This window comes from Aptenodytes forsteri, unplaced genomic scaffold (assembly GCF_000699145.1).
Source record: "Aptenodytes forsteri isolate BGI_AS27 unplaced genomic scaffold, ASM69914v1 Scaffold208, whole genome shotgun sequence".
NCBI classification, from domain to species: Eukaryota; Metazoa; Chordata; class Aves; order Sphenisciformes; family Spheniscidae; genus Aptenodytes; species Aptenodytes forsteri.
Genome location: NW_008794963.1, coordinates 1,005,817 through 1,032,755, shown reverse-complemented (window position 1 = coordinate 1,032,755; position 26,939 = coordinate 1,005,817). Strand labels below are relative to the sequence as shown.

At 39.6% G+C, this 26,939-nt stretch overlaps 1 protein-coding gene across 2 annotated transcripts in view; it reads left to right on the top strand.

The window, feature by feature from the left end:
• The window catches only part of RUNX1T1 (RUNX1 translocation partner 1), a 118,420-nt gene that overhangs the window by 18,160 nt on the left and 73,321 nt on the right, over nucleotides 1–26,939 (top strand). Inside the window, exon 2 of one of the 2 annotated variants that reach the window (XM_009275459.1) lies at nucleotides 2,344–2,516. The exons of the other annotated variant lie outside the window; for it this stretch is intronic. Coding sequence (XP_009273734.1) covers nucleotides 2,429–2,516 — 88 coding nt within the window. The 5' untranslated portion in view covers nucleotides 2,344–2,428. The remainder of the gene's footprint in view (nucleotides 1–2,343; nucleotides 2,517–26,939) is intronic. 2 annotated transcript variants of the gene reach the window in all.

Below are 26,939 nucleotides of genomic sequence, written 5' to 3'. Positions count from 1 at the left end.
TTTTCTGTCTGCATCTGGTTTTCACATTATATTTCTGTAACAAGAATCCTTTATATGGCAGAGTTCACTCTCTGTATTTTCTATTAGCTGCAGCTTGAACTACTGCACGGATCGCAGATTTACACATGTGGTTTTCATTACTTCATACCATTGAGAAAAAGTAATATTTGTTTGGGAAAGTATGTTTTTCAAAATTTCCATGGTAATACAACATGTTGATCCTTTTTTATAACACTCTTGTAAGACTACAAATTGTTTGAGGCATTCTACTTTCAGTGAAGTTCAGACTTTAGACAATTTTGCATGTACATTTGAACAACAGCAGCAGTTTACAATTCAGGAGGCAAAAATAAATTTAAAGAAGATTAGCGTAGAATGGGTATAGCAGAATGCATCCATCACTTTGGAAAATGTGGCATATAGAGAAAATGAACATGGGGCTGAAACAAAGGAAGAGTAGTAAGTTAAAGTGATGTCTTCATTGTAAAGTGGATGACAGATGGGTACTTTTTTTTTTTTAAAAGAATATGAACTTTTTTTTACAGTAAGAGGTTTAAAAATCTTTTACCAGCCATGAAAAAGGAGGATGCTATTCAGCAGACACAAATATTGAATTGTTATATGTTACATAATTTAACATATTTGATCATAATTATTTCTAGTGGCCAAATTAGTAAAGGTTAGCAAAACATGAATACATCTTTACAGATGGCTGCTGTGTGTAATTCTGAATCCAAAATATGATGTTAATTTAATGTTCCACTGTAAGTCCATATTTCAACCAGATTGTGCTATCGTCACTCGGTAGAAAACTTAATGTTTAAATGATCTCAGTGAAATTAATAGGGCCACTTGGTCAGTGAAGGATTTTTCGGTTTTGGTAGAGGCATGAGTTTATGGCCATAAAAATCAGATCAAACAATAACCACAATTTAGGGAATGTTGTATGCATTTATGGAAACGTGAAGTGTTACGCAAAAGTCTGGACAACTGAAAAATACACAATTCATGACAAGGCACAACTGAAAGGTAAATTTATTGCCTATATAAGAACATGGTGACAACTAGAGAATTTCATACAAAATAAAAATCATTTTAGAAAAGTAGTTATTGCACCCAAGCTGGGGAGTCGTAACCACATTTTTGAGATTATTTTCCAAATGCCAAAGGCAGTTGTGTTGTACTGAAAGCGTCGCAGTTGCCAAATCCTGGGTAGAGTCCTGCAGTCCTTACACGCCTCTCGTTTTCACTGAAATCAACAGAATTTTGGCTTGTGTCAGGGCTGCAGGGAAACGTCTGACCACGAACATGGGAAGGACAGGACTTTGAGTGGTGAACTCCTTTGTTCTGTAACCTTAACTTTAACTTGGGAAGGTTTGTTTTGATTTGAGGAGGGTGCTTGTTTGTGGGAAAGATTGCAATTTCTAGCACAAACACAAATGTGAGCTTTTGCAAATGCCCTTGGGCAATACATTTTTTTGCAGTTAAGATCTAGTCCAGGAGCGGGTTGAGGCTGGGTTCTCTGTTAGATGCATGCAGCTGCGACCAGATCCTTATGCATGCTTAACTTTATGTCCCAAAATACCTGAATAGTGGATGCAGATTGAAGCATGTACGTAACTGTGTGTGCCTGGCTCTGAAAGTCTTTCTGCCTTGACATAATTACAAACCCCTGAAAAGCATATTAATGTCTTGGAAAAACTGACAACGCTGTAATACAGACTCATATGAATGGCAAAGTATTTGTGTAACCCAAATAAACAGTTTTTGTAGGTGTTGGAGTGGGAGGGAAATTGCCTTTTCAAAAGTGGGAGGATGATTTGTAAATATATCAATAGCTTTTTGATCTCCCTTTGTTTAAATGTGTTTGCTGTTATGACTTACAAATCCAAATTAGTATAGCGATGTGTAATTGCAAGGTCTCTATTTTTAGTGACCATGCTTGTTTAATAAATGATTCTCTAGAGCTTCTGTTGAACCAGGTAAAGTATGTAATGTTTTAAATTATATGAATGTATTTAAACCCAAGCATTTTTACAGAATTGGTTAATAGGTGTTTTCATGGTAGAATACAGGCTGCCCTTACTTTGTTGCCCTCTATATGTCAACTATTTAAAACGAGCAACTTATGAAACAGCCTTTGTTGAAGAATTAATACAGTTTTAAAGTACTGCCTTAAATTTACTAAGAATATGTGGGTAATTGATTTAGAATGATACCGTTTCTGTCTTCCCTTTTTATTTAAAAGACTGCTATTATAATGCAAATGAAGGGGTGTGGTGCTTCAAACTGGTATTTTTTCTTCTTTTTTTTTTTTTTTTTTTCATTTGTTGTTGTCAATAGAAAAGATTGATCTCTGGGCTGGTGAACATAATAACTGTCCCAGTCAGAAAAGGAAAGAGGAAATTAGCAGAGCGATTGGTGGAGAATGATATCTGTCAAAAGAAACACTTGGAGAGCACTGAGTTTAGTGATAGGTGACTGCCGGAAAAAAGGGAACTTTGAATTTTGTCAAGGTAAGGAACAGAAAAATATTTGATTTTGTAATGTGCATACCTTTTAGAAGTTATTTTTAATGACTGTACCTTGCCTTGTAAACTGTAATTAAAAAAGAAATCTTTCTCTTTAGCCTCCAAAGAGTCTGCCTAAATCAATGAAGGTGGTGTCTTCATTTTAATATCACTGAGAAAGAGTACGGCAATAACAATGGAATCCTTCAGAGATGACTTTTCTAAAATCTTCCTTAGCTTAAAAATACATATATGTGAAATCTTTAACTGTCTTTTGTGTTTTTGATGACATAGGTGCTCTTTATCTCGCATGTAAATATTACTTGGCTGGGCAGTGAAAATAATGAAGTTCAGTTTCCTGAACTGTGAATTGGAACAATATCTGCAACCAGGTTAAGGGATGGTGGTAATCACATTGGCAAAATGGTTGTGTTTGCAATTTAGAGGAAGCCTCTGGTAAACTCATTGCATTGGGAATCTGTGATAAATTTGACTGAGATGATATTGAGAATGGATATTTCTGTTTCTTGTGTGCAAAGATTTTTACCATAATGGAAAAGTAAATCTGCTATGGCAGAACTAAACTTATAGGTAACCTATGACTGTCATTCCTGTCTTTACTGTAACTACATTTTTTTCTCCTAAAATTGTGCGTCTATTTGGCAAGAAACTACTAAACTGATTTTAAGTGCTTTCCAACACTGATACTTTCTTTCTCAGTGTTGGACCATTTCGCCTATGACATAACTTTGGTAGAGTATGATACCAAAATAAAATGAACAGCGTCTGAGTACTCTAGGCTATGCTCCATTTAGTTTTGAAGGCAGCTAAGCCTTGATCATATCACTCATCTCCCCACCCAAGACGCTGTCTTCTCCGCAGCCCACGCTGCTCTGTCTGTGGGTGTGGAAAGGAGATGGAGCACGGCTGAGAGTGCCAGCAGGAGGCTCTGCACATCGCGTCGTGGCAAGGGGCCGGGGCTGAGGTTTTGTGCACCAGCGTGAACATACTTTTAAAAAATTAAATGCTATTAAAAATGAATTTGCATTCTAATTCGAGTTCCTAGCTCAGTTTAAAACAAGTAAATGCTTCTCCGGGACCTTCCTGTACACAGGCAGGATGAATAGCCTTAGCAGTGTTTCTTCTTGCATTTTTATTTTGTTAATTTAACAGTGTATAGCATCTGACTAATTCTCCTTTTTTTCTATCTATAGTCTATTTTTCAAAGCGCAAGTGTACCCTGTCCAGGTGGTTGTTGGTTAGTTTCTTTTGCCATATGGGTCTTCATAAAGGATTTTAAAAATAAATAAATGTAAAAGTAAAGATTTCATGCCTGAAACATGCAGTGCTGGCATACTAATGAGAAGCTTATTGTGGTTTATTGCTGTCAGAGCACGTGCAAGATAATGGAATTTTCCTACAACTTAGGAGGAAGGCATGTTTTCTAATACTATTCAATTTTATAGAAAGAGGGAATGAATATGACTAAAATTCACTTCATCTTTATGAAGTCCAAATGATCTGGTTGTACTACTGAAATATTCATAAATGGGAGGGAACAGCATGTTCTCTGTCTTGTTAACCGTTGGCCAGGTCAGGCTGCCTGTATCACCTGGATGCAGGCGCATCTCTACCATTGTGAAGTTGCTGTATATGTATATGTATATGATATGTAAATGATTCCCTTTCCTGTGCAGTCCTATCAGTGTAGCCTTACACCAAACCAAACACATCCTCTCTATAACACAAGTTACAGAGTTAACCATAATTGTATAGTTTTCACCTTGGTGATGAAGATAATCCAAAACTGCTTTGTAGCTCTTTATAAAACAGAGTAATCGGTGATGGTTAGCAATTGTTAGATCTTTGGACATTCCCATTTTGACATTTACTCGAAATGAGGTGACTGGGTAAGGTCCCTACATCTGGATGTACGTGTTTGTCACACGTTCAAAAATTTTAGTCTTAAATGGCCAAGAAGCTCCACATTGACGTTTGGATGAGTGATTAGAGATGAGGCCAACACTCTTATAGCTTAACTTAATATGGACTTTGCTGTGCCCAAGAAGATTAGACTTGCTATTTGAAACCAGAATGGAATAGAAGGCAAAAGGAAAGGTGTTTATCGCCTCCTTGAAGCAGTGGCCTCTTGTAGCATTAGACTACCTATGCTTATGTGATCGCTTTCAAGCATCCTCATCTTTGTTTTGCTGTTGCAGAGTCTTCTTGGGTTCCTTTTTTATCTTTATAACAATTGTTTACCTACCTGTGTATCTAAAGAGTACAACTGAAATAATAAACCCCGCTTCTAACATATAACAGATGCAAAAGGGGACGAGTGTATTAGAGACAGCGAATTGTCATTACACAGTTCACAATCAGATTTTCATCTGTTCATGTGGTGCACACCTGTGGCTTGCTGGCATTGCTCTTGATTGGAGTGTGAGAGATCTTAATGAAAAACAAAGCCGGGATGACAAGAAGAGACTCCATGGCACACACAGGTTACTTCACACGTTGTAAGAAAGTGAAATTCTAAATACGCTGGTTTGGAGAGAACGCCTCGTGGTGAGGGAGCGTGCCTGGGTGACTCTGCAAGGGGAACCGGGGCCCTCTTTATTGCTGCCTTTCAAATAAGGTGTTTTTCTCTGTAGGTCAGGTTGCTTTGGACCAGTTGAGAGCGGTGGCCGATTTCTCCAGTTTCCTTTCTAAGCCAGTAAGAGTATCCTGGGCAGGAATCCAGCTTTTGCAGTACAAAGAAAATAACCCATAATCTATATAAAATGCTGGCGGATGGGGAAGGGAGGAAATTTACAGAGAATAACTGAGTTTGAGAACAACTGTGTTAAAAGTAGAATGTTAAGGGAGTGTATGTGTGACATTGGTATTTATTTTAATTTGAAAATACGATCTTTGAAACCTTCGAGGTGAGCAGAGGACGAGCTCTTACAATATGATAAATTTCTTAGTAAACTGAAACCAAGCACTCCAGCTGAAGCTGAAGTTCCTTTTTCAAAGTGATTCTTTTGAGTTTGGAGTTTGGGTTTTCTCTTGCCTGCCGCCCACCCCCCACCCGTAATGTACTGTGGCTCTGATAACGTTAATGGGCTTTGCCCCACATGGAGCAGCGAGTGTATTGTACCACTGCTCACTGATCCCAGGTCAGTGTGATGCGTGAAATCAATTTATTTGAATCTCTTTGCCTGTATAGGAATTTGGCGGCGTGCCAGTTGTTTTCATTTAATGTTCTTTGTGTTGAACACAGACAAGCAGGCATGCTTTTGTACTCCTCTTTCTTCTGGGCTCTTCTCTTTTCAGCCAATATTCTATTCTGTGGATTTTTCAGAAAGAAGTAGGAATGTGTTACCTTTTTTAAAGATCATTTTTGTTTAAATAGCCTTTAAAGAGTATAGAAACTAGGTCAGTCATAGAGCAGCCTGTGTAGGGTTTTCAGTGAGTATAGGTGGTAACACCTGCCTTTTCCTGTTTCTTGAATTTGGGGAGAAAGAGAGAGAAAACACTGGTCTATTTTTCTAATGCCTGGTTCTATGATTTATGTCCTCTTGTAAGACAAAGACTCTTCAATAATGCTTAAATCCAAATAACTTTATTTCTAAATAAGTGAATGACTGGCAGTTGGTTGGACGAATTGGAAACACTTTTCAGGATCTTTTTCATTTTGAGTGATGACCTTAAAGTAAGCATTAATTTGGGAATCCCTTGCCTCATCCTTCTGTCTGTTCCTCCCCTCCCCCAGATATTTAATATTTGGAATGGCTGGCTGAAGAACAGCTACCCGAAAGTACCCATTTCTTTCCTTTTTTCCTTCTCTTTATGAGAAAGCAGCAACGCATGTGGAACAGAGCAAGTAATTTAGTCCTTCTTAAATGGGTGGGGGGGGGGGGGGGGGGAGGAGGAGGAATAGACAGCAGCAGATATTTCCAGGAGGATTTGTTTTAGAGCTTGGTGTGGGGAGCGGGAGAGGCAGAGAGCAGGAGTAGAGGACTCTGTTGATGCTCCAGGCGGTTCGTGCGGAAGTTGATATGCAGAACCGCGGAGCCGAGGCGCAGGGGTCAGACTCGTACACATCAGCCCCGTTTCCTTGTTTAATTACCTGAAGAGCAAAACATCCAGGCTGGGAGTGTGTGAAAACCCAGTATCTCGAACAGCAGTTTGCTGCTCTGACATCCTGCGAGGCCAGCCCGGTCTGTCCACAAACGTCAGGGCTGGTTCCTGACAGCGGGCTATCTCTGCCGGGCCTGGGTTCCTTCCATTCAGGAGGCATTGTGTAGAAGAGGGTTTGGTCAGGAATTTGAGGTTCCTGCCGGTTCTTCCAGCCCGGACAACCCTGTGACAGATAGGCCTGATTTTTTTTCTTTTAAAGAATAATAATAAAAAAAAATTGGCTCTTTTTAGTCTTTCCCTTGTAATTCTGGCATTGGTATAATACTGACTGAAACAAAACATGTTAACCCTTTCACTTCTGAATTTGCGGCTTTTTCCTTTTACTTTATTGTTCTTTCTCCCCTTGCTCGACCTTTTATTTTCAGAGGTAAAATCTTCTGAGGAACAAATTCTTTCAGGTGAAATTTGTGCTTTTGAGCAAATAAACTTACAAAAAATGTTAATTTTTTTTTTTTTAGTAATCATTAACATAATCATCATACTTAGCATTTTAAGTTTTTCATTTTCAGCATGCTTGGCAACATTATTTTTATTCATCCCATGGAATAAAACCAAGCCAGTGTTTGTTCTGGCATGGACCATTAAAACAGTGGTGGCAGCTATCAACGCATTCATTCTCATTATTCATGTGATTTTCTTAGATGTCCAGCTTGGTGTTCAATTTTAAAATATTGGGATAGGGTCAGTTATAGTCCTTGCTCCTCGTAGCTGCTGTTTATTGAGGTCACTCAACAGGCTGAAGGTGCAGTTGCATGAGGCAGGGCTCTCTGCACCGGTCAGGTTTTAGCCCATAGATGGAAAGTGTCCATCGGGATGTAAAACTCAAGATCATAGCTGAAAGATACTGAAATGTTCATTTAGGTAAAGGTCTTAAATATCTCTCTTTTTTTTTTTTTTTTTAAGCTTGTGAAGAATTAAAGTATGACTTCTTGCTTGAATGATAAATGAAGAATATGGCTCTTATTTGGATAATTTTAATACTCTAGCTTATAGCACGGTGCTGTTCATAGTTGTACTGGCAGAACTTAAGATCACAAGGTACAAGTAATAGAGGGAGGGAACATAATATGGCTTTGCAGCAAAAATGAGTGTAGCATGTGACTATTGCCTTTTATTGTTGTGGGCAGAAGCTGGTCCAAGAAAGATATTTGTGGTTGTAGGAGTGGAGAAGGGAGAGCTGAAAGTTAACTATGGTTTCGTTTTCTTTTATGCTGAAGGCTTTCGGTCCAGTCTGTAGAGTTATGCCTGTAGTCTTGGAGGACACTTTCATGTGCTAATGATTTTGGGTACTTTGTAGGTGGGACTGAAATCGTTTGAGCAGTAACTTATATTTTCCCTGCTAGTATTTCATTAGGATTTTGTAATACAGACTTAAGGGCATACTTCTTGCATGCAGACATTACCAGGTAAGAGTTTTGGGAACCCTTCATTAAGAGAAGGTAGCCTTCAGTGGGCATACGCAGCCGGTATGGTGCAGTGGGACCAAAAGAGTCATTATGATCTATTGTGCCACTAATCCTCCATCTAAGAAGGATTTGCAGGAGGTGGTGCAACAAAAGAGCTGTTACAGTGTATCAGATCGATAATTGTGATCTAATAAACTCTTAAATATGTACGTAATCCTTCACCTTTAGAATCAGGCCCCCTTTTTCATTATGAACTCCTTAGGCTACTCTGGTGTAAAGGTGCCTTTAAGTAAAAGTGAATTACTTACACATGTAGTTTTAAATCTCTTTATCCTGTCGTACTGTAAGGAAGCCATAGTTTAAATAAGCATTGCCTGTATCTACAGGATGAAAAAAAGACGGTTTATGCATTGTGGTCAGTGTCATGTTCCTATAGGGTTTGTACATATAAAAGAAATTATATGTCTGTATGAAAGTGATATTAGTTAGTTAAACCTTTACAAGTCATATAAGTCGTGTCCCTCCTTCCAGTATTTTACATGCCTGTATGTTTTTTGCAGAGTTCATAATCTAATGAACTGTCCATGACCTCTAGCCAACCATTGCCCACCTCAACCAGCAGCATAGTAAGAGAAAGTTCTCCATGGACACGTGGTGACGACAATAACCACACTACCTTTCCTCCCACCCAGCGGGTGTCTAGCTCGTCTTTGAAAATGGCAGAAAATGATAGCCTTTAATCCATGGTTGCCGCCTCAAAAATCCCTCGGAGACAATGGTTTTAAATCAGCATTCTGTTTGAAAAAATATTTATCTTGGGCATCTCCACAAGTCTCTGCTGCGACAATCTTGCTCAAGGAAAGTTCTCACGGATAACTGTTCCCAAGCTGGTTTGGGCTTTATTAAAACTGGCACCTTGCATTGTGCCCAAACACTTACTGCTGCTCTTTGCAGATGTTCTCCTAGTGTGAAGTGGTGTAATTTGCTCTTGGTATGAAATTCCACTTCATAATCACCTCTGCATTCTTCTCCTGCTTCTCTTCTGAATGGCTACAATGAAGCACCATGTGGAGTACAACACAATTAGATAAAATGAAATGATATTTAAAGGCCTGTGTTCCTCAAGGCTCCTCCCCGTTCCTAAAGAAACAAAGATTTTGTATGTTAATTTTCCTTAGCTATGATGGGATTCATCTGGGTTGGACTAAAAGCACAAAGCTTATGTCAACACATTGTGCTTCCAGGGAGCATGGTGTGCTCCTCCGATTGCACATTAAGTGGATCCCATTCTGGTTCAGTTTTGTAATGGAAACCGAACTGGCACAGTATTTGTCCCTCAATGTTAGGGTGCTGGTTGTTGACCTTTCATTTATGTGTTAATTGCGGGTAATATTTTATGGTAGTTCTCACAGCTTCGAATTCGGGAACTTCGTCTATCTTTCAGGGCTAGCAGAGGTGGGGGAGGATTAATGTCCAAGGCTGCAGGAGCAGAGACAAGTCATTATGCTGGTTTTTGCTGGGATAGAGTTAATTTTCTTCATAGTAGCTAGTATGGGGCTATGTTTTGGATTTGTCCTGGAAACAGTGTTGATAACACAGGGATGCTTTCATTATTGCTGAGCAGTGCTTACACAGAGTCAAGGCCTTTTCTGTTTCTCACACCACCCCACCAGCGAGTAGGCTGGGGGTGCACAAGAAGTTGGGAGGGGACACAGCCGGGACAGCTGACCCCAACTGACCAAAGGGATATTCCATACCATATATGACATCATGCTCAGCAATAAAAGCTGGGGGAAGAAGGAAGAGGGGGGATGTTCAGAATGATGGCGTTTTGTCTTCCCAAGTAACCGTTATGTGTGATGGGCGATGGGCCCTGCTTTCCTGGAGGTGGCTGAACCTGCCTGCCTGCTTTCCTGGAGGTGGCTGAACACCTGCCTGCCGATGGGAAGTAGTGGATGAATTCCTTGTTTTGCTTTGCTTGTGTGCACGGCTTTTGCTTTGCCTATTAAACTGTCTTTATCTCAACCCACGAGTTATCTCACTTTTACCCTTCCGATTGTCTCCCCAGTCCCACCAGGGGGGAGTGAGCGAGCGGCTGTGTGGTGCTTAGTTGCTGGCTGGGGTTAAACCATGACAGTCATGTAGTGGATTGCAGAAGGGAGGTGTGTAGCAGGGTGAGGAGGTGGCCCCAGAATCAAGAACATAGGGTTAGGCATGATGGCAGAGAGAAGACAGAGGGCACTGAACGGAAAAGTAAGAGAAAAACGTGATGGAAGGTGTAACTAAGGAAACAATGGAAAGAAAAAGATTTCTTTGACTCAAATCAGTACCTTCCCTTTGTCACTCACAAACAATAATGCTTTTCCATCATCAAGGGTTGAATGAGTCTGTGTACTGATTCTGCTGTGTTTCCAGACGCTGAACTGCATTAGAGCAGTTCACTTGGTAATACTGCTTTGCCATTTTAGCAATTACAGGGTCTGCCAGTGGGTTGTCCTATTATAACTGTGAGAAGAGTCATCCATAACCACTTTTCTGTTAGGACTTAGTTCTTGTCATGTAAAAAGGTGCCCCCCTGCCTTTATGCCATTCTCATTCATCAGGGAAAGTTAAAATATTTGAAGTGGTTTTCTCACCTGGCTCTGGAAAGCAAATAATTTAAATGGGGAAATAATGCTTAGCTGTCCTAGATATGCTCAAGTATTTATTTACAGTCTTCATTTGCTGCACTCTTAAAATTACTCAGTAGTTGACGGATGTCATACTAAAATAAAGGCATTAATAGTAAACACCAACATACTGTACAATGGCATTGCTGTGACGTTTCTGGCACTACCATGTATATAAACACATAACAAGGCATGCAGAATGGCCTGGTTTCCAGCCCATTATGGTGGATCCCAGTGTAAAGATTTTGCTGTCTGATGTAAGACTAAGCTTTATTTTCTGAATGCTTGTCAGTTTGTTTTACAAGCATGACATTATCCTTATATTGTTGAATATATATATGTTGACTAATAATTTTTTTTTATTTCCCTTATATGTGATGACTTGTGGTTTGCAAATTTGTATTGAATCTCATCAGCAACAATAGCTTTGTATCAAGGCCCCTTTGTACAAAGCTTTTGTACCATTATAAATGTAGTAAATAAGTACAAATTGATCAATATATGACAAAAGGGTGAAGAAGGGAGGTCAAGGGGTAAGAATATTTCCATATAAAACATTTTTCCCTGTTGAAAATGGCAGTATGAGCATAAATACATGTTTTGTATTGCTGTGTATTTGCTCCACCTGGTGGATTTTCCTGAAAGTGTTTTTAATCCTTGCTAATAAGGGGAAGCTGTCTTTAATTAAGTATAAAACACAGTACCAAGAGTGAAGGCAACTTTTTATTTTTAGAGTGGCAATAGCATTGCAAAAGGCGGATTTGGGGAAAGAAAACATTAAAATTAGATATTTCTCTTGGCCACACTTGGTCAGTACAGTAATCTCTATGAAAGCATGGCATTCCAAATCATTTAATGGTAACAGTTTACTCTTGGACTCATCTAGAGATTAGTAATTAAAAAGGCCACATCTATGGCTTGTGGGGTTATATGTGATCAGTGAAAGCGAGGATTTGCTATGGCTTCGCCTCCCCAATTCGTGACCCCCCCTGATGAGAAGTAGCAGTGCTATTGAAAAAGAGAGTTGCTGCGCTGAAGTGTTACCACTGTACATCGGCATAAAATCTGTCTGTCATTAAGCTAGCTTTGCAAACATTGTTTTCTTTGGAATTCGTAAGGACTCGGTTATGCTTTGATCATCTCATTGTTCTCCTTAGGTTATTTTTTTCCTTTAGAGTGTAATGGCTCCCTAACAGAAGGTGAAGTTTAGAAAATAGTGTCTCCATATGCAAGGGATTTGGAGACCTTTTTATTGTCTTTAAAAATGTCATTCATAGTCCTCATTAGCATTTATTGTTGCAAGCGTACAAGCAGAAAATGTGAAATTGGTATGTCATGAATAGCTCCACAGAGCTCTAGAGCCCTGAAATTTTGCCTGCAGTGTGGTGTGGGGCAGGCATTGAGAGAAAGCTGGCCAGATGGCTGCCAGCACAGAGCAGAGCTGCAGGTTTTTGTCTCTGGTGCTGAGAGGAGGGAAAGTTCACTGGAGCATACACTATCACCCCTTGCGTTTTAACAAAACTAACTTGCCATCAGTCAAAACGGGGAGGTGGTGACATTGAAACAAAAGTTTTCAATATAATGTAACAGTCTTTGTCAAATGAATAAAATATGTTTAGTTAGTGTCACAAATATTGACAAGCTACAAAGAAAAATGCAAGGCTCAAATTTATGGCTAGTGGTAGATACGCTTTCACACAAATATGCTCTCACATTATCTTTATTATGAAAATCCTATGCATTGAAAAGACATCGATTAGAGGTCAAAACTAGGGTTAATATACTACAGCAGGAGGAGTTCCCCTACCCGTGTTAAATGAGCAAACACTTTGAGCTTCAAGTCAAAAAGCAACTGATAGCTTGAAACCTTTTTTTTTAATTTTTTTTTTTCTTTTTTTCCTTTTTGGATCTTAAAATATGACCCTAGTTCAGCAGGACCAGATATTCTTGTCCAGGCTTCTCTGGGTCACACTGGATGTGTTCTTTCTCCTGTCAGTGAAACGGCATCTTTGATATTTTCTTGTGTCCTTTCAGAAATAATATCAAATCAATATCAAATTTTCTAAAGTGCTTCAGTGATGTCTATGCTCAGATGGTGTGGTAATTTCCTTTGAATCTGAACGATGATAGAAATTAACAGTCAATTCTAATTTACTTTACCCACATTATAGAAAATACTGTATTTAATAAAAAATGCAAGGCAAAACTTGGTTTAGCCCGTGTCAAGTGAAGGAAATAGACACCAAACCAGGTACATATGTGTGAGTTTGTCCACGTGAGTGTTGTTACTAAAATGCATATTTTACTCTATAAGAGCATGCGTTCTTTAAGACCTGAAGCCTATGTTGGCCCTCCCATTCCGAGTCAATTATTTTGGTGGATGTTGTTACTAAAATGCATATTTTACTCTATAAGAGCATGCGTTCTTTAAGACCTGAAGCCTATGTTGGCCCTCCCATTCCGCGTCAATTAATTTTTGGGGGAACTATTCTTCTCCTATGATAGATATTTATGTATATGTTCATTGTTTTAAAAAGTGAAATACACCTGAAATGCCACTGGGATTTCTGGCAACGTTCAACAGGAGTTAATTTTTTTGGTTCTTTTTTGATCAAAAAGCAATAGGCAATCTAGGTTGCCAAGTCTGACCCACTGCCAAGGTTGCCTTTTCTTAACAGATGATTTGAAATCCTCTTTAGAGGACTAATTTCTGATTAACCTGTTGAAATAGTATGACTTTTACGTTTTCTTAACTGAAAAAAAGAGATGAAAGCTTTCTCACCTCCAATGAATTTAATCCAGTACTAGAGGTACCGTGAGGACCAGTTTCTCTTAGACAACCAAGAATATTTTCTTCCCAGCTTGGTGACTTTAGCTTCCAACTATTGAGTATTTGTGTAGGTAATCTCAATTAGTCTGTGTTTCACGGAGCTATGTATGTTTTAAGGGTCCCATTTGTCTTTTTTCAGAAGTCCAGAAAGCCTTGCCAATAAGGAAATGCTTAGGGAAATGTTTAGTGTTATCTGGCAAATGTTTTGTGTTGCATGCATTAAGAGCTACTGTTAACAGATAAGCACGTATCTTATTGGAATATTTTAACTCTGCTTCCAAGCAAAGAATTGGAAGTTTATAAAGAAGTGCCTTTCTTGAATAGCTTGAGCTCTTTTGTGGTAGTGCAGTAAAAACAAGGGAGGCTAGGTACGATGTCATGGAAAAAGTCACACTGAGGGTACCCATGGCAGTCCTAGGTGGACTACTGTTGCACCAAACGATAGGAGGTTCTGGGCAGCAAGAAATTAGTGAGCTTCTCCTGAAGGTGTTGCCTTTACTGTACTTTGGTTGGGCAATCAACTGAATAAAGTTCAGAAAGCATCCAGAAGTGGTCGTCCCCTGTCCCCCCCATCAGCTCTACAGCTCACACATTAGGTGGGTTTGCTCTGTCAGTGGGATGCCTTAAGAAAACACTAATAGCTTCCAGCTGGGTGGAAAATCAAAACGTTTGGGGGCTGACAAAACTAGCAGATTTGAATTTGAAAGCCCAGCTAATGCCTCCATTTTTATTTACCACTCGCCCATAAAAGATTATTTTCCAATATGTCAGCCTCATTTGGTGGCCAGTGGTCTGAAAGTGAAAGTGGAACAAGCAAGCGGGGAAATCTGGACATTAGTGAGTCCGCCCTTTCAAGCTGGTGTGCCACTTTGTGGAATGGCCTTCCCTGAGATTGGGGGGGTCCTAATGACCATTCATCAATGCTCGTTGACTGATCATTGAGTGCCTTCTCATTCAGTTTATCAAGTCTTGCACATAAAAAGTCAGAATAAGCATTATTCAGCTTTGTTAAAGCCAACTAGGAGTAAAATGCTCCATTTGAACCCATTTTGCCCTTGGTTTTTCACTTTGTTAATGCAGTCCTGCTTAAATGAGTGCTTTTATTGGGTCGGTTAGAATATCTGAAACTATTAATTCTCTTGTATTGAATAGCTGGTGGCAGGCCAGAGCAGATGGGGTAGAAAACTATTTGGTTGGGTGTATTGCTTTCAATTAGGATCAATGAGGTTTCAGCTCCTTTGAATTAACTCACTTAATACCCACTGTGTGAAGTCACAATGTATCACAACAGTCTGCTGTAAGTAGAGCGGGAAGTTGAGAAGTCCTACAGAAAAGCTTTGAGTTAAATTCTTCCTTCACTGTTAATAGAGAGCCTTCATTAACTACAGATGCGTTTCAGTGGACTTCCAGTCCCTGTTATTAAGCTAGGTTTGCGCAAAAGGCAATCTCTGTACTTTTAAATGGTGATCATTTGGAATTTCTCTTTTCCATCAGATCCATGTCTTAGTGACCTTATATCATCCACTGCATAAAAATCTTCTTTTTTCCCCTTCAAATATATGAATATGGAGGCTGTTTTGCCTTCTTTACCCATTTGCAAAAATTAAGAGTTGTAGAGGATTATTTAAAATTGTTTTGTAAAGTGTGTTGAATGATTGTCAAAGAAGGAGCTGATTCCCACCCAGGAAGGTGTAGCGTAACGTGCAACCATAAAGAAACTGGCCGAAGATTATCTTCTGGATTTTTCACTCTCTTTATATCCCTTTCATTTTGGTATTACATATAATATCGACTCTTTTGATACAGCAGAATTGTTCGTATGTTAAAACCACTGCCTTTCCTTTCTTAGCGGAGAATAAAACCGTTTTACAGAATGGGCTGTCCACCTTTTCTTGGCTTCCTAAAATTTCAGACCTGGTGCAAAAACTGTTAGGGCAAGCTTTAAGTGACTGCATTAAAAATGGGGGTGGGGTGGGGAAAGCAAATAAATATCCACAGATATTTATTCAGGGAGGACTGCCAAATGGGTTGCAGCCTGCCTCAGTGTATTAAATAATGAGAGGGAAAAACTATTCATGCAGCTGGCTGCTTGAGAAAATGCTGAAGTAGTCTCAGATGCACAGGCATTCTGTTAGCCCCTTCCATGAGCAGACTTCTAGGTGAGAATCTCCAGGGATCCAGGTTTTGTTGACGTGGATCAATTTAAATGGCAATTACTGTAGTCAGATAACAGCTTAAAAAGGCTTTTTACACACAGAAAAAAGATGCATAATCACACAGCATATGGAAGTTCAATTTCGTGAGCCGTGGTCTGTGGATTTACAATGTACTGATATTAAGACCTACTTTTAAGAGTGAATATTGTTCAGTTTTATTAAAATGCGTCATACCTTTCACATGATACTTTCTACTCTGAAGCTGATTCAGGCTGCATCTATGTTGATGAAAGGTTGCATTTCCAACTGTGAAAATGTTTTTCCTTTCATGTAGAGTACAGCATTAAAAAAGAAAACACGGCAAATACAATACTAAGTGACTGGTTTTAAATAGTGCATCAAATAATAAAACAAAAAGAATGGTAAATTCTTTAAAGGCCTCGATGGCGCAGACTTTGCTTGTTATTCTCTCCCTTTCCCCCCTCTGCTTTTCCTCCCTTCATGAAAGCGGTCTGTCATGAAAACGTTTTCATGTTTCGGTGTTTCTCTTGGGCTTTCCGACACTCAAAAATCCATTATAGAGAACTTCATTACAGTAGATATCTGATGAAGATGAAGAAAAGACCTGCCTCGAGTAGCAGACGTGTTATATTGTTAGTGCCGGGGTGTTTACTGGGGCGAGGGGAGCTGCTCCTTTGCTTCTTTGATCATCTTGAATTTGTCAGTCCTGTGTTTGGAGTCTCTCTCCTATTTCGGTGAAGCTTAAGGGTGGCACTTAGATAGTGTTAAAAAGTTATTGTGGAAATATCAGTAAATTAAGTGACTCATTTGCTTTATGTGAGAAATACTCATTAGTTCAGTCCGGATATTGGAAGGGTTGTTATTTTTTGCTTAATTTCGCATGTGTGTCCTTTTCCTAACTAGATCTTTATCAGGCTCTGTGGCAGCCAAAGGAAGGAAGAGGAAGGCCTGAACGCAGAGTTGTTTCTGCGTAGTAGAGGCAGAAGATGGCATAATGAAAATCAGGGGGATGCATAAATAAGTACAAAAGGATGAGTCTTGTACTGACAAGAATGCAGCCTCTGAAGATCTGAGTATCGCTGCCTTTCTATATGGGTTTAAATGTATACTGCAAGGGCAAAGTCAAAACCATGAGCTACGCGCTAATTGCTAGAGAAATACTTGTTACTAAAGGGAGAAGCTTTTGCAAGTGCTAAATGGGAGGAGAGTTTTAAAAAGAAGATATTTTTTCTTGTGCCTGGAATTTTGTGCAAGCCTATATGTGCTACAGAAGGCATGCGAGTCAGGCGTATGTTTCTCCTAAGAGGCAAAGATGTTTTACAAAGGACTAAAGAGGGACTGCTGAGAAGAAAATAGCCAGCTTTAGATAAAGCACTATAACAAAGACTTCTAGTTTTATGTATCATGGTGTCCATTAAAGCTTAATAGGGAAGAGTGCATTGAACCTAGCCAGGCGTACCTTATTCACGTGAAGGATAAACATTTAAGGGGTGTGCAAAATCAGAAATTGGGAGGACATGATTGTTTAGCTTTTGAAAAAGCTTTACAGGGAAGATTTTGTTTTCATCCCCCATGGATCACCATGCAAGGTAAAGGAGAGTAAGCTGCAAATGTTTGGAACATATCAATGCAGGAATCCCAGGGGGTTAAAAGCACTATAGTAAAATAAAAGTGGTCTGCTTTCTAAGTGTGTTCTATTTTACAAATACTACTGAGAATCTGAGAAAGGGAGTGATTTCGATACTCCGTTCACTATAGTAAAACAGCATAATAATGACAAAAGTGTGGGGAAGGGAGGAAGAGGAGGGGGGACTCTCTCATATATCTTCATGCGTGTTTTGAATTTCCAGCTAAATAAACAAACGTAGTCCTATGGAGTGCAAAATTATGGCTGTTAAAATAAAGAATGAATTTGTTTCTACTTTTGGAGGAGAGCTGATTCGAAGTGATGCTTTTTTTCTTTAATTGCTGTCAGCAGAAGAAAGGGTTAACTTTTAAAGAAAAAATGAATAATTCAGTGTTTGGCTTATCACTCTGCATTTTACTTTCTATTCTTTGGTCATCTGGAACTTGGTGTGAAAGGTAGAGTAAAAGGAGTCAGCTGAGGGGAGCCGGGGTTGTGATAATTTGCACACACATCCCTGTCATTGTTCTGCCTGAAGAGACAGGGCTGGGTTCAAGGCCACATGTGCTCCTGTCATCATTCACATTTCTGCTCCAAGTGCAATACAGAGTGTCAGCTCTCCATCTGTCTTTGCCTGGCAAACGCACGCGCCCAGCATCCTGCCTCCAGCTACGCTGCCACAGCCAGTTCTGATGGCCCTCCTTGCTTCTCTCTGTTCATTCCAGAACAGGAGGCACTGAGCCCTAAATAAGCTTGCTTTTAGGAGAGAGCCATTTACAGTGTGGTATATTTTATCCAAGGATGCCTGGTGAGTTGAAATTATTGCAGCTCTTTCGGTTTTAAATGAGGAAACGCTAATTGGTTTTTGATAGTATTTTTTTCTTTTCTTTTTTTTTCCTTTTTTCCTCTTTTAATATAGACGGTGATTTGCAAGCTGATATGGGTACGGAGCGATCGTGGATGCTAATTCTGTTGTGTATATGTTTGGGGGAGGGGAATTTGTGCGAGGGAACTGCCAGAGATGATACTTACAGCAGGACTGGATGTTTCAATGAAAAGGGATAGAAATAGCAGAAAGTCACCGGCTTTGTGGGTGCAGGTCTCTGCACAGGGGATCATTTGTAGCGAAGAGAAATACAGCTTTGGGCTGGCTTTCATGACTGTCAGCTTTACCTTGAATCTGCAAACATTTGATCGGTAGAGATCATTCACAGCGTTCACCCATCAGCTGAAATTATCTCTGTGAAAAGCTGTTTATGTTAGAGAAGTGAAGGAGATTTATAAAACAAATTATTCCAGTGTTGTCCTAAATCGTAGTCCTTAACTGTCACCAGGCAGATCACTGAAATATGTTGATTCAAAATAAAACAATTTAAAAAATCTGCTGAATTAAAGGAATTGCTGTGAAGCTGGAAATTTTAATAGGTCGGTTTCCTCAGGAAAATATTATCCTTGGATCTTACGATCGCTTGTCTAATTGATAAATGTTATTGCCAATGAAAACGGTGGTTCTATGCAGGGTGATTTGTCTGAGGGGTTTTGTGAGATGCTTGACCACGACTGAGTGGATTGAATTTGGTGTGTTTTGTTTGGGTTTTTTTTCCCTTTGGTAAGGACTGAAGAAAGCCATGTGCCTGATTATAGCAGCCTGTGTCTCTGGATAAAAAAAGACAGGGCTAGAGATCCTACAGCTGGCTGGTTCTTGTGGATTATTTGGGTAGGACAGGCAGAAGAGGCTACGCTTGATCACAGAGAGTCTGTACACCTCGCAGATGGTGTTTTGAAACAGTATCTGCCAGTTTGCTGCAACCACAGTTGCATGTAGGTATTGCCAGTTGTTGGAAGAATGTTTTCCTTTTAGGATTTTTATACACGGTCATACCCTACTGCTGGTATGTTTGCTGATCCTCTGGTTGTAACAAGAAAGTGGGCTCTGTTTGCTCAAAGCACAAGGCTAAGAGGATTTATATGGTTGAAATATGGGCAAATTAATTTGCATAGATAACAACTGAGGACTATGAAAGGTCAATTTAACCCTTTAAACGTCAAATTTGATTTGCATGCGTTACATTCCTGGGAATGTGGTCTTCATTAGAAATATCATGGTAATTCATTAATTTGGAAAACTGTGCATTCTGCGTAATTTGAATCCACTGATGTTTCCCTTATATTTGTATGAAACTCCTCTTCTCGTGCGGTTTACTATTTCTGTGTTTTATAAAGATATTTAAATGTACTAAAATGACACAATCTTATCAGTTTCGATCCTTGTGTGCAATATTTGTGGCTATTGGCAAACACCGTTGGAATGCCTAGAGTGGAGGTTTTTGAAAACCTATTAAGCCTTTGTCATTTAAATTACTTAATCTACCTGCTGGTTAAAATTTCATGCATCTTTAATCAAAATGGCATGCGCTACACTCGAGTATGTATACCCTTATCGATACTCGTTAAGCTTTACCATTAAATAAATCTTTAATTTCCAGCATTCTCCTAAAGCAGTAGCAAGCAAGAAGTGTGTTTTAATGTCAGCTCGGAGTGTTAGAAAACCTTGCACTTGGATACAGAGAATACACTAACAGCTGTGACTGGGAGCATGTGCCAGAATGGAGATACTTGAACAGATCTGACACTTGGCTATTTTTGACACCCATCTGCACTTTTTTACTCTCCTCTAGGATGAACTGCCTCTCAATCTGTTCACAGCATATTTTAGCCCTTTAATATTGTGGTGTTGGGTTTTTTCAAATGGGCATTATTAGCCATCTGGGGCAGATTTTGTATTTTAAAAGTAAGCACATTATGTACAGGAGATTAAAAGGATGTGTATTTTTATGTAATCTGATATTATGTCAGTGCCTTTTGTGTATGTGTGAAGTCTTGATTTCAGAAGCATCCCTTTAGTGATTCAGACATCTGAAGTCCTTCTTTTGGGGAAAGAACAGGAAGTAATAAAACCAGGTTCTGGTTTATGTGTAGCGATAACACTTTTACACAAAATAAATTTGCCCTTCAAAGATGAACTGCTCATACTGTTATAATTGCCACTGGCCGCTCACCTCCTCGCTTCCCTGTCAGGGCAAAGCAACAGCAGCGAGGCTTGCTAATGAAACGTTGTAAAAGCAGTTCAGATCTCAGTTAAGGCACTACTGCAACTCTGAGAAAAGTCTCTGGAAAGATAATCCCGTTAACATGCAGCTTGCAGTAACCAAGTTAACCATTTTGTCATTCTATGTAGTGAACTCTAGGAAGTGGTTATCTCTAAATAATTGATGCTGAGGGAACAGTGTTCAAATCTAATACCGTACACCGGTTTGTCTGATTACTGTGAATATGGTGTGGGGTTTTTTGTTTTGTTTTAGGTTTTTTTTAGAACTGTTTATTCCGGACTTTATTTATGAAACATTACAAATCTATCAGTCATTTTATAGTACTTTCAAAGAACAGATGTTGGCCTACAAAATGCTTTATTATTGCCCATGGCAGTATTCAGTATGGTTTCCTTAAAAGGACAATCAGTGATCACAGTCATTGTAGCCCAGAAATAATGCTGCTCTTTCAGAAGATGGCCTGGTATTAGGTCAGACCACCCTTTCTTTACTTCTGCTCTCCAGATGTGGCTGCAACTTTTTTTTTTTTTAAGTTCATGTTTCAAAAAAACGGGTTTGTTTTCAAAATCTGGTTTTACTTAAGATATCTCCATCCTGGAGTGCATTTCATAAATTGCCCACATATTTTTCTTAGCAGAGAACTTAACTGGCTGTAATTTTTAACACATGGCCACATCATGTGATATTTTCAAAACATTTGCACATAGCTTTAAGAAGGTCCCAGCAGAAATGATCCATCATCTCACAGCCAGCCCGTTTCTTAACAGCATATCTGCATTTTCCATTTAGCAGAGCTATATATTATTAGCTTACATTTTGGGTAGTAAAACAGTGCATTGCTGATTGTAAAACATGGACTTTATTATCTGCTGAAAATTGATTTGGCATTTATAGCCACTGTGTACTAGACTGGCTTTCTGGTTTTAACATTAGTGCTTGCAAGTGATGATTTGTTTAAAGAACAGAAACAAAATTGCCATGGACATAACTGTTAGTGTCCTAGTAACTGAACATTTGGATTATCCACCTGTTTTTTAAATACTTGCGTCTAAATGCTGTTATACAGCAAAAGTCTCCTAACAGTCCATTAAGCGACTTGTTCTGGTTTAAGTTGCAGTTGCTATGCTGTTACATTAGGACAATTCTGTATCTTACAAAACAAGTTGCCTGCCAAACGGGGAAAATACGTCTGGAAATACTTAAGTCCAAGTGTTAACCTTGCATCATTGTTCCAATCATCCTACATAATGACTTTATCTTCTTCAGGATTCGGATAGGAGTGAAAAGCTCTTTCCCTAAGAGGACTGTGGGTCACTAGGTTCTTCAGATATGTACCGTAGAGTTTGGGAGATGATGTATAATGACTTGCTTTTCAAAGTATTAAAGTTTCTTGTTCTTTTATGGTAGTAATAAATTCCAAAGTCTGCATGACATTATTGCTCTTATTTTCAACCCATGGAGCTGTGAACGGCATCTTGCTACGTATGCGTGGAAAGTAACTAACACATCATGGGATGCAGATCATGCTGCAGAAATAGCTGTTAATATATATTTTTAAGCAGGGTCCCAAACCCTCTTTCCTTGTGAAGATTTAGTGCTTTTCAACTCAGACCCTTAGCTGGAGAGGGACAAATGAATCAGCTTCTCAGGGCTGGTACTTCCTTGGTGTGCACAGGGTGTTTAGCACCAATCACATCTTAATTTGAAGATTTTGGACTCCACACTAATAAATAATTGCCAGTTAAGGCATGATCGTTGTAGCTTGCAAATCAATGTGATCTGTGTATATGCAACTTAAAAAAAGACTTGAATACCAATTTTGGGTAAAATAAATTCTAAAATGATGTGATACGCCAATCTGAAAAGTCTAAATAGAGAAGTTGATACGTGTTAAGAGCAGAAAAAGACATGGTATGTGGTCCTTTTCAGGACCTGCACCTATACCTGTACCAGTTTTCTGGTTTGTTTGCTGCATCTTTTTTTCATCCAAGTGTGTACATCAAGGATAACTACAAAAAAATCAGTTGAAGCCTGCTCTCTCGCTACCAGCTCACAGATGAAAGCTAAGTGCACAAGGTGACTTCTGCACTTGAAGCAGTAGCTGGTTTCCAAATCCAGAATTGCATGTCTTTGAATTGCCCTCAACTCTCTCCTTGTTCCAGACGCATCACTGTTACAGCTTTAAAGTTTCCCAAGCATGTCGATGCTAAGATCTGTCTCAGTATCGACAGGGTTAAGCTGGCCAGTGCTGAGTTCACACCTATGTCTTTTTGGGATTGAGGCATTTCTGTATGTGAGTCATTTGCATAGCTGGATCTGGTAGGTAATCTCGGAGGATGCCTAATGTGTATTTAGAAACGTTGGTCTCTTCACAAGTGCAGGCTTACTTTTTGTTCCCAGAAATGTGTGTGGTGTAAAACGGAGCACTGAGCCAGCAATACTGAGGCGAATAGAGATTAAATCGGGAAATCCATAGGGTACAGCAGCGCTTGGATTTTTACTTGTACGCAGACACAGTCTAGCCATATTGGCCCGCTTGGCAAGGCTGATTTCATTCAATATCCCACTATGCTAACTCCACATTCACGCAGTTCCTCTGTGAAGCTGGTGAAGCCCTTGCTGTGCTGTACCATACTATCTATATTCACTGGCTCAACTCTCCAGGAGCTCAGCCGTCTCTGCACCACGTTGCATTTTACGATGTACATCTGTTCCTTCTGCCTCTTGTACACGAAAGTCATCAGACAAAGAGCAGAACCAGTGCAGGAGCCACTTCCTCCTTGCTGCTGTTGATTTCAGGCCTTGGTCCCTCCTGAAATGTTTCCTGCTCAGTCCCTGGCCAGGACAAGAGCGATGGAGATTGCTCCCATCCAGAATAAGCCGCTGCTGGGCAGTAGCTTTCCCCCCTGCCGAGGGAATACGTTACAGACCTGAGCTTGAGCAAGCAGAAGGAGGATTTGAATTCATGTTTTTCACTTCCAGAGTGAGGCTTCCACTCAAAAGACTTGAATAAAATCAAAGCTCACCTCTTCTGTCTTGCCTAGCTGTCTTACCCAAACCAGTTCTACTTGCCAATCTTCTGAACGTGAGGATATGGACATCTTTTCTGGAGGAGGGAGTAGTGCTGTGGATCCCATGTCTCCAAGTTACTGAGGCTCTTGAAAGGCAGGAGTAAGCATCCTGTCTCCAGTATTTCCTGGTTGGTGAGCTGTAGGCAGTTGCTAGTTAAATATAACTAACTTTATATCCTCTCTTCTGTCATGAGTTGTCTACAACTACCTAATGGGAGGGTGTAGAGAAGATGGATGGAGCCAAACTCTTCTCAGAGGTGCATAGTGATAGGATGAGAGGCAACAGGCACAAATAATGGACCATGATAAATCCCAAGTAGATACCAGGAAAAAAATTCTTCACCATAAGGATGGTCAGATGCTGAAACAGGTTGTCCAGAGAGGTAGGGGTATTTCCATTATTGAAGACACCATATTTGGACAAACCCCTGGCAACTTGATCTAACTGCACATGCTTTGAGGCAGAAGGGCATGGACTATCTGATCTCCTGAGGTCACTTCAGCCTGCATGATGATTCTTTGTTCTACTGGATCCGTTAGCTGTTTTGGATACCCAGTCTGAGGTGCTTCAGTCCTGTGCACTGTAGGGGAGAGCAGAGCAGTCCATGGCACTGGCTTTTGTGTTGTGTTTCAGGGGGAAATTTCAGCAGTGTTGAACTTCTGGGCACCTAAAGTTAATCATTCATTGAATCTGTTCTGAAACTATTGCTTGATCTGTAACTTGCAGAATGAACTTTGCCTTTGCGTGCTGGTAGAAGAGCAGAATTGTCAGACTCTGTGATGGCTGAAAGGGCTGCACCTCTTTCCCGTGGTAGCTCATTGAGCTGTACTTCCACATACCAAAGCTCAATTTATTTCTTTGTGCTGTTGGGGTGTTTTATTTTTATTTCTTCCCTACTAGTAATTTCTTCTTTACTGCCAGTTATAGGCACAGTATGGAGAAATAGCTTCATTGTGAGCATTAATTGCAGAAGAACTTGAGACAACAAGTTTCTGGAGACCCTGGGATTTAAGAAGTGTTGCTTCAACTGGAGATTCACTGACCTCTTGGTTTTGTCCCTGTGCTGCAGCACACCACCCGGTAGTAATGTTCTTGCAGCTGGTTTAGGGCTGTAGTGTCAAAAGAGACACTGAACCAATCCAACTTCTAAAAATCTCCTGCCCAAATTCCTATGGCATGAAGCTACAGCCTTACTTGAGCTTTTCCATGATGTTGCATAATGAGTTGTGCATTTATTTCCACTTCTTAAAAATAAAACAACTTCATTTTCTTGCTCTTGGGATCTGGCAATCTTGTGAAATTTTAATGAGGAATAACTAACTACCTGGTAGGACCCACACATCTGAATTAATTTAAATTATCCAGACAGCTATTTCAGTATTAGTGTGGATATATGTTCTGGAACAGTGCCTGCAATGTGACCGTGCTTTTAAACAGGTACAAAGTGTAAGTCAAAGGTGTCAGGAAATCTTTCTGAAGTTCAAAAGGAAATACCGTCAGCAGTGGACACAGTTATTAAGAGTACTGCTCATATGGTTCTCATACATTATGGACATCCCTTTAGAAGCAGACTGTAAGAAGCTCTGCAGCATTTTACATGTTGACCGAAAGAAGAGTGGAAATAGAAGAGCGAAAGAAATCAGTATTGATCACCTCTTGTAGGTGAGGCTGAGGAATAAGGAAGAAAAATGTATTTTGGTAACCCTTCAAGCGTACTGCAAGTTCGTGCAGATCTGGTGTAGTGTCAGGCCTATCTCATTCTTGGTTAAAAAAGGGGTTTGCTGTAATAAATTGAGATTTGAGGAAGTGGGATTTGCTTATTCTTAACTGTTTTCCAGCAAGGTTTGAAATGATGATTCAAGAAGCAGGAATATGTTTTATCTTTCAAAGTCCATTGCCCTTTCCAGCTTATTGATACATCTTTTCTCTTCTGGGGGTTAATGCACTACTCTGTCTTCTATAAGTCATTCAGAAGCATCTCTAAAATTTAACTTTGTACCTTTTCAGTTCTAATGCTTTATTGGAATTTTCTTCATGTGCCTAAAATCCACTTCTCCAAGCCTTAGGAGCCCTCCTGTTTATCTCGGGTGCAGATTCTTGTAGTCCCCCCTTTCTCTGATTCTTCTAGTGATGCTGGGTTTGCTGTCTTATTCTGCTCCTGTTTTGAAACCACATCCTGCTAAAGGAGTAATCTCCCGGTTTAGTGATACAGGGCCTTTCCCCTTCCTTCTCTCAGATCTCTCCTTACTATGTGTTTTGTGAGTCATGCAAACACGCATGACTCAAATAGTCTTCCTGCCACAAGATTACAGTTTGGAAAATGTGTGCACTCGGATCATACAAAAATGCAGCCATAATTTGGTTCTTGCTTCTAAACTGTGCATTCCAAATATATTCTGGTGGCCCTTTTAAGCCAGGGCAGCAAGCATGTGTACACAGCCTTGAATTTTCATTGTAGCTATTTTATAATCCAAACGAATACTATCTCCTTTGACCTTCCTATATGTGACTTCTCCGTATCATTCCTTGAATTTTTAAGAGAATCTTTTTTTTTAAGGATTTTGCGCCTTGCAGAGTACCAGCCACATCATTCGTGGTTAGCAAATACAAATTAACATTTATTGTTTTAATTTTATTTTTCCAGTCCATTTCACCACATAATTGTTGATTGCGTAATTATATCTGCTAGCTTTGCACGCAGTTATTTGTTTTCTAGTTAGGAGAAAGTTTGCTAACTGAAGTTTAGAAGAGGTCATTTTCTGTGGACAGTGTTACTGTTTCTTTTGGCTACTTTCTTTGCTTGGAACTGTACAAGGTACATTATTTTTTACTTTGTAAACACTACAGTGAACAAAAATGATCTTTAAAAAAACAGGGATATGATAACCTTGTTCTTTTTGAGAAAGAATCAGGGTTTGTATCAGTTTTGAAAGTACACACCGAGAAATACTGAGTGAACCATAAGGACTAACAAGTTACTAACATGGTAAAGAAAGCTGAAAGATGCTCATTAAAGCAGCCTTGGTTACGTCTGTAAAAGAAAGGGTGTAATTAGATGTCCAGCGAGGTCAGATGGCACTGTCATTGAATAGCTTTGAAAGTCATCCGTTTTCTTCTCAGAAACTGGTTTGCAACAGAGTGTACTGTGTCTTTGGACTTGGTGTTTTTAGTTTTCATTTTGCCACTGGCAGAGGGAGGGCAGCGATAAAACTCAGTTTCTGGAATTCAGGTGGTCCCTATTGGTCGAGTTCATCCTTCCACGGTGCTGCAGGATCTCCTCACTATAGGCTTCTGAAAGAGAGAGAGCTTCTGTCAGTCTCATTCATATTAGATCTTGGAAGTAATTTAAATTACTT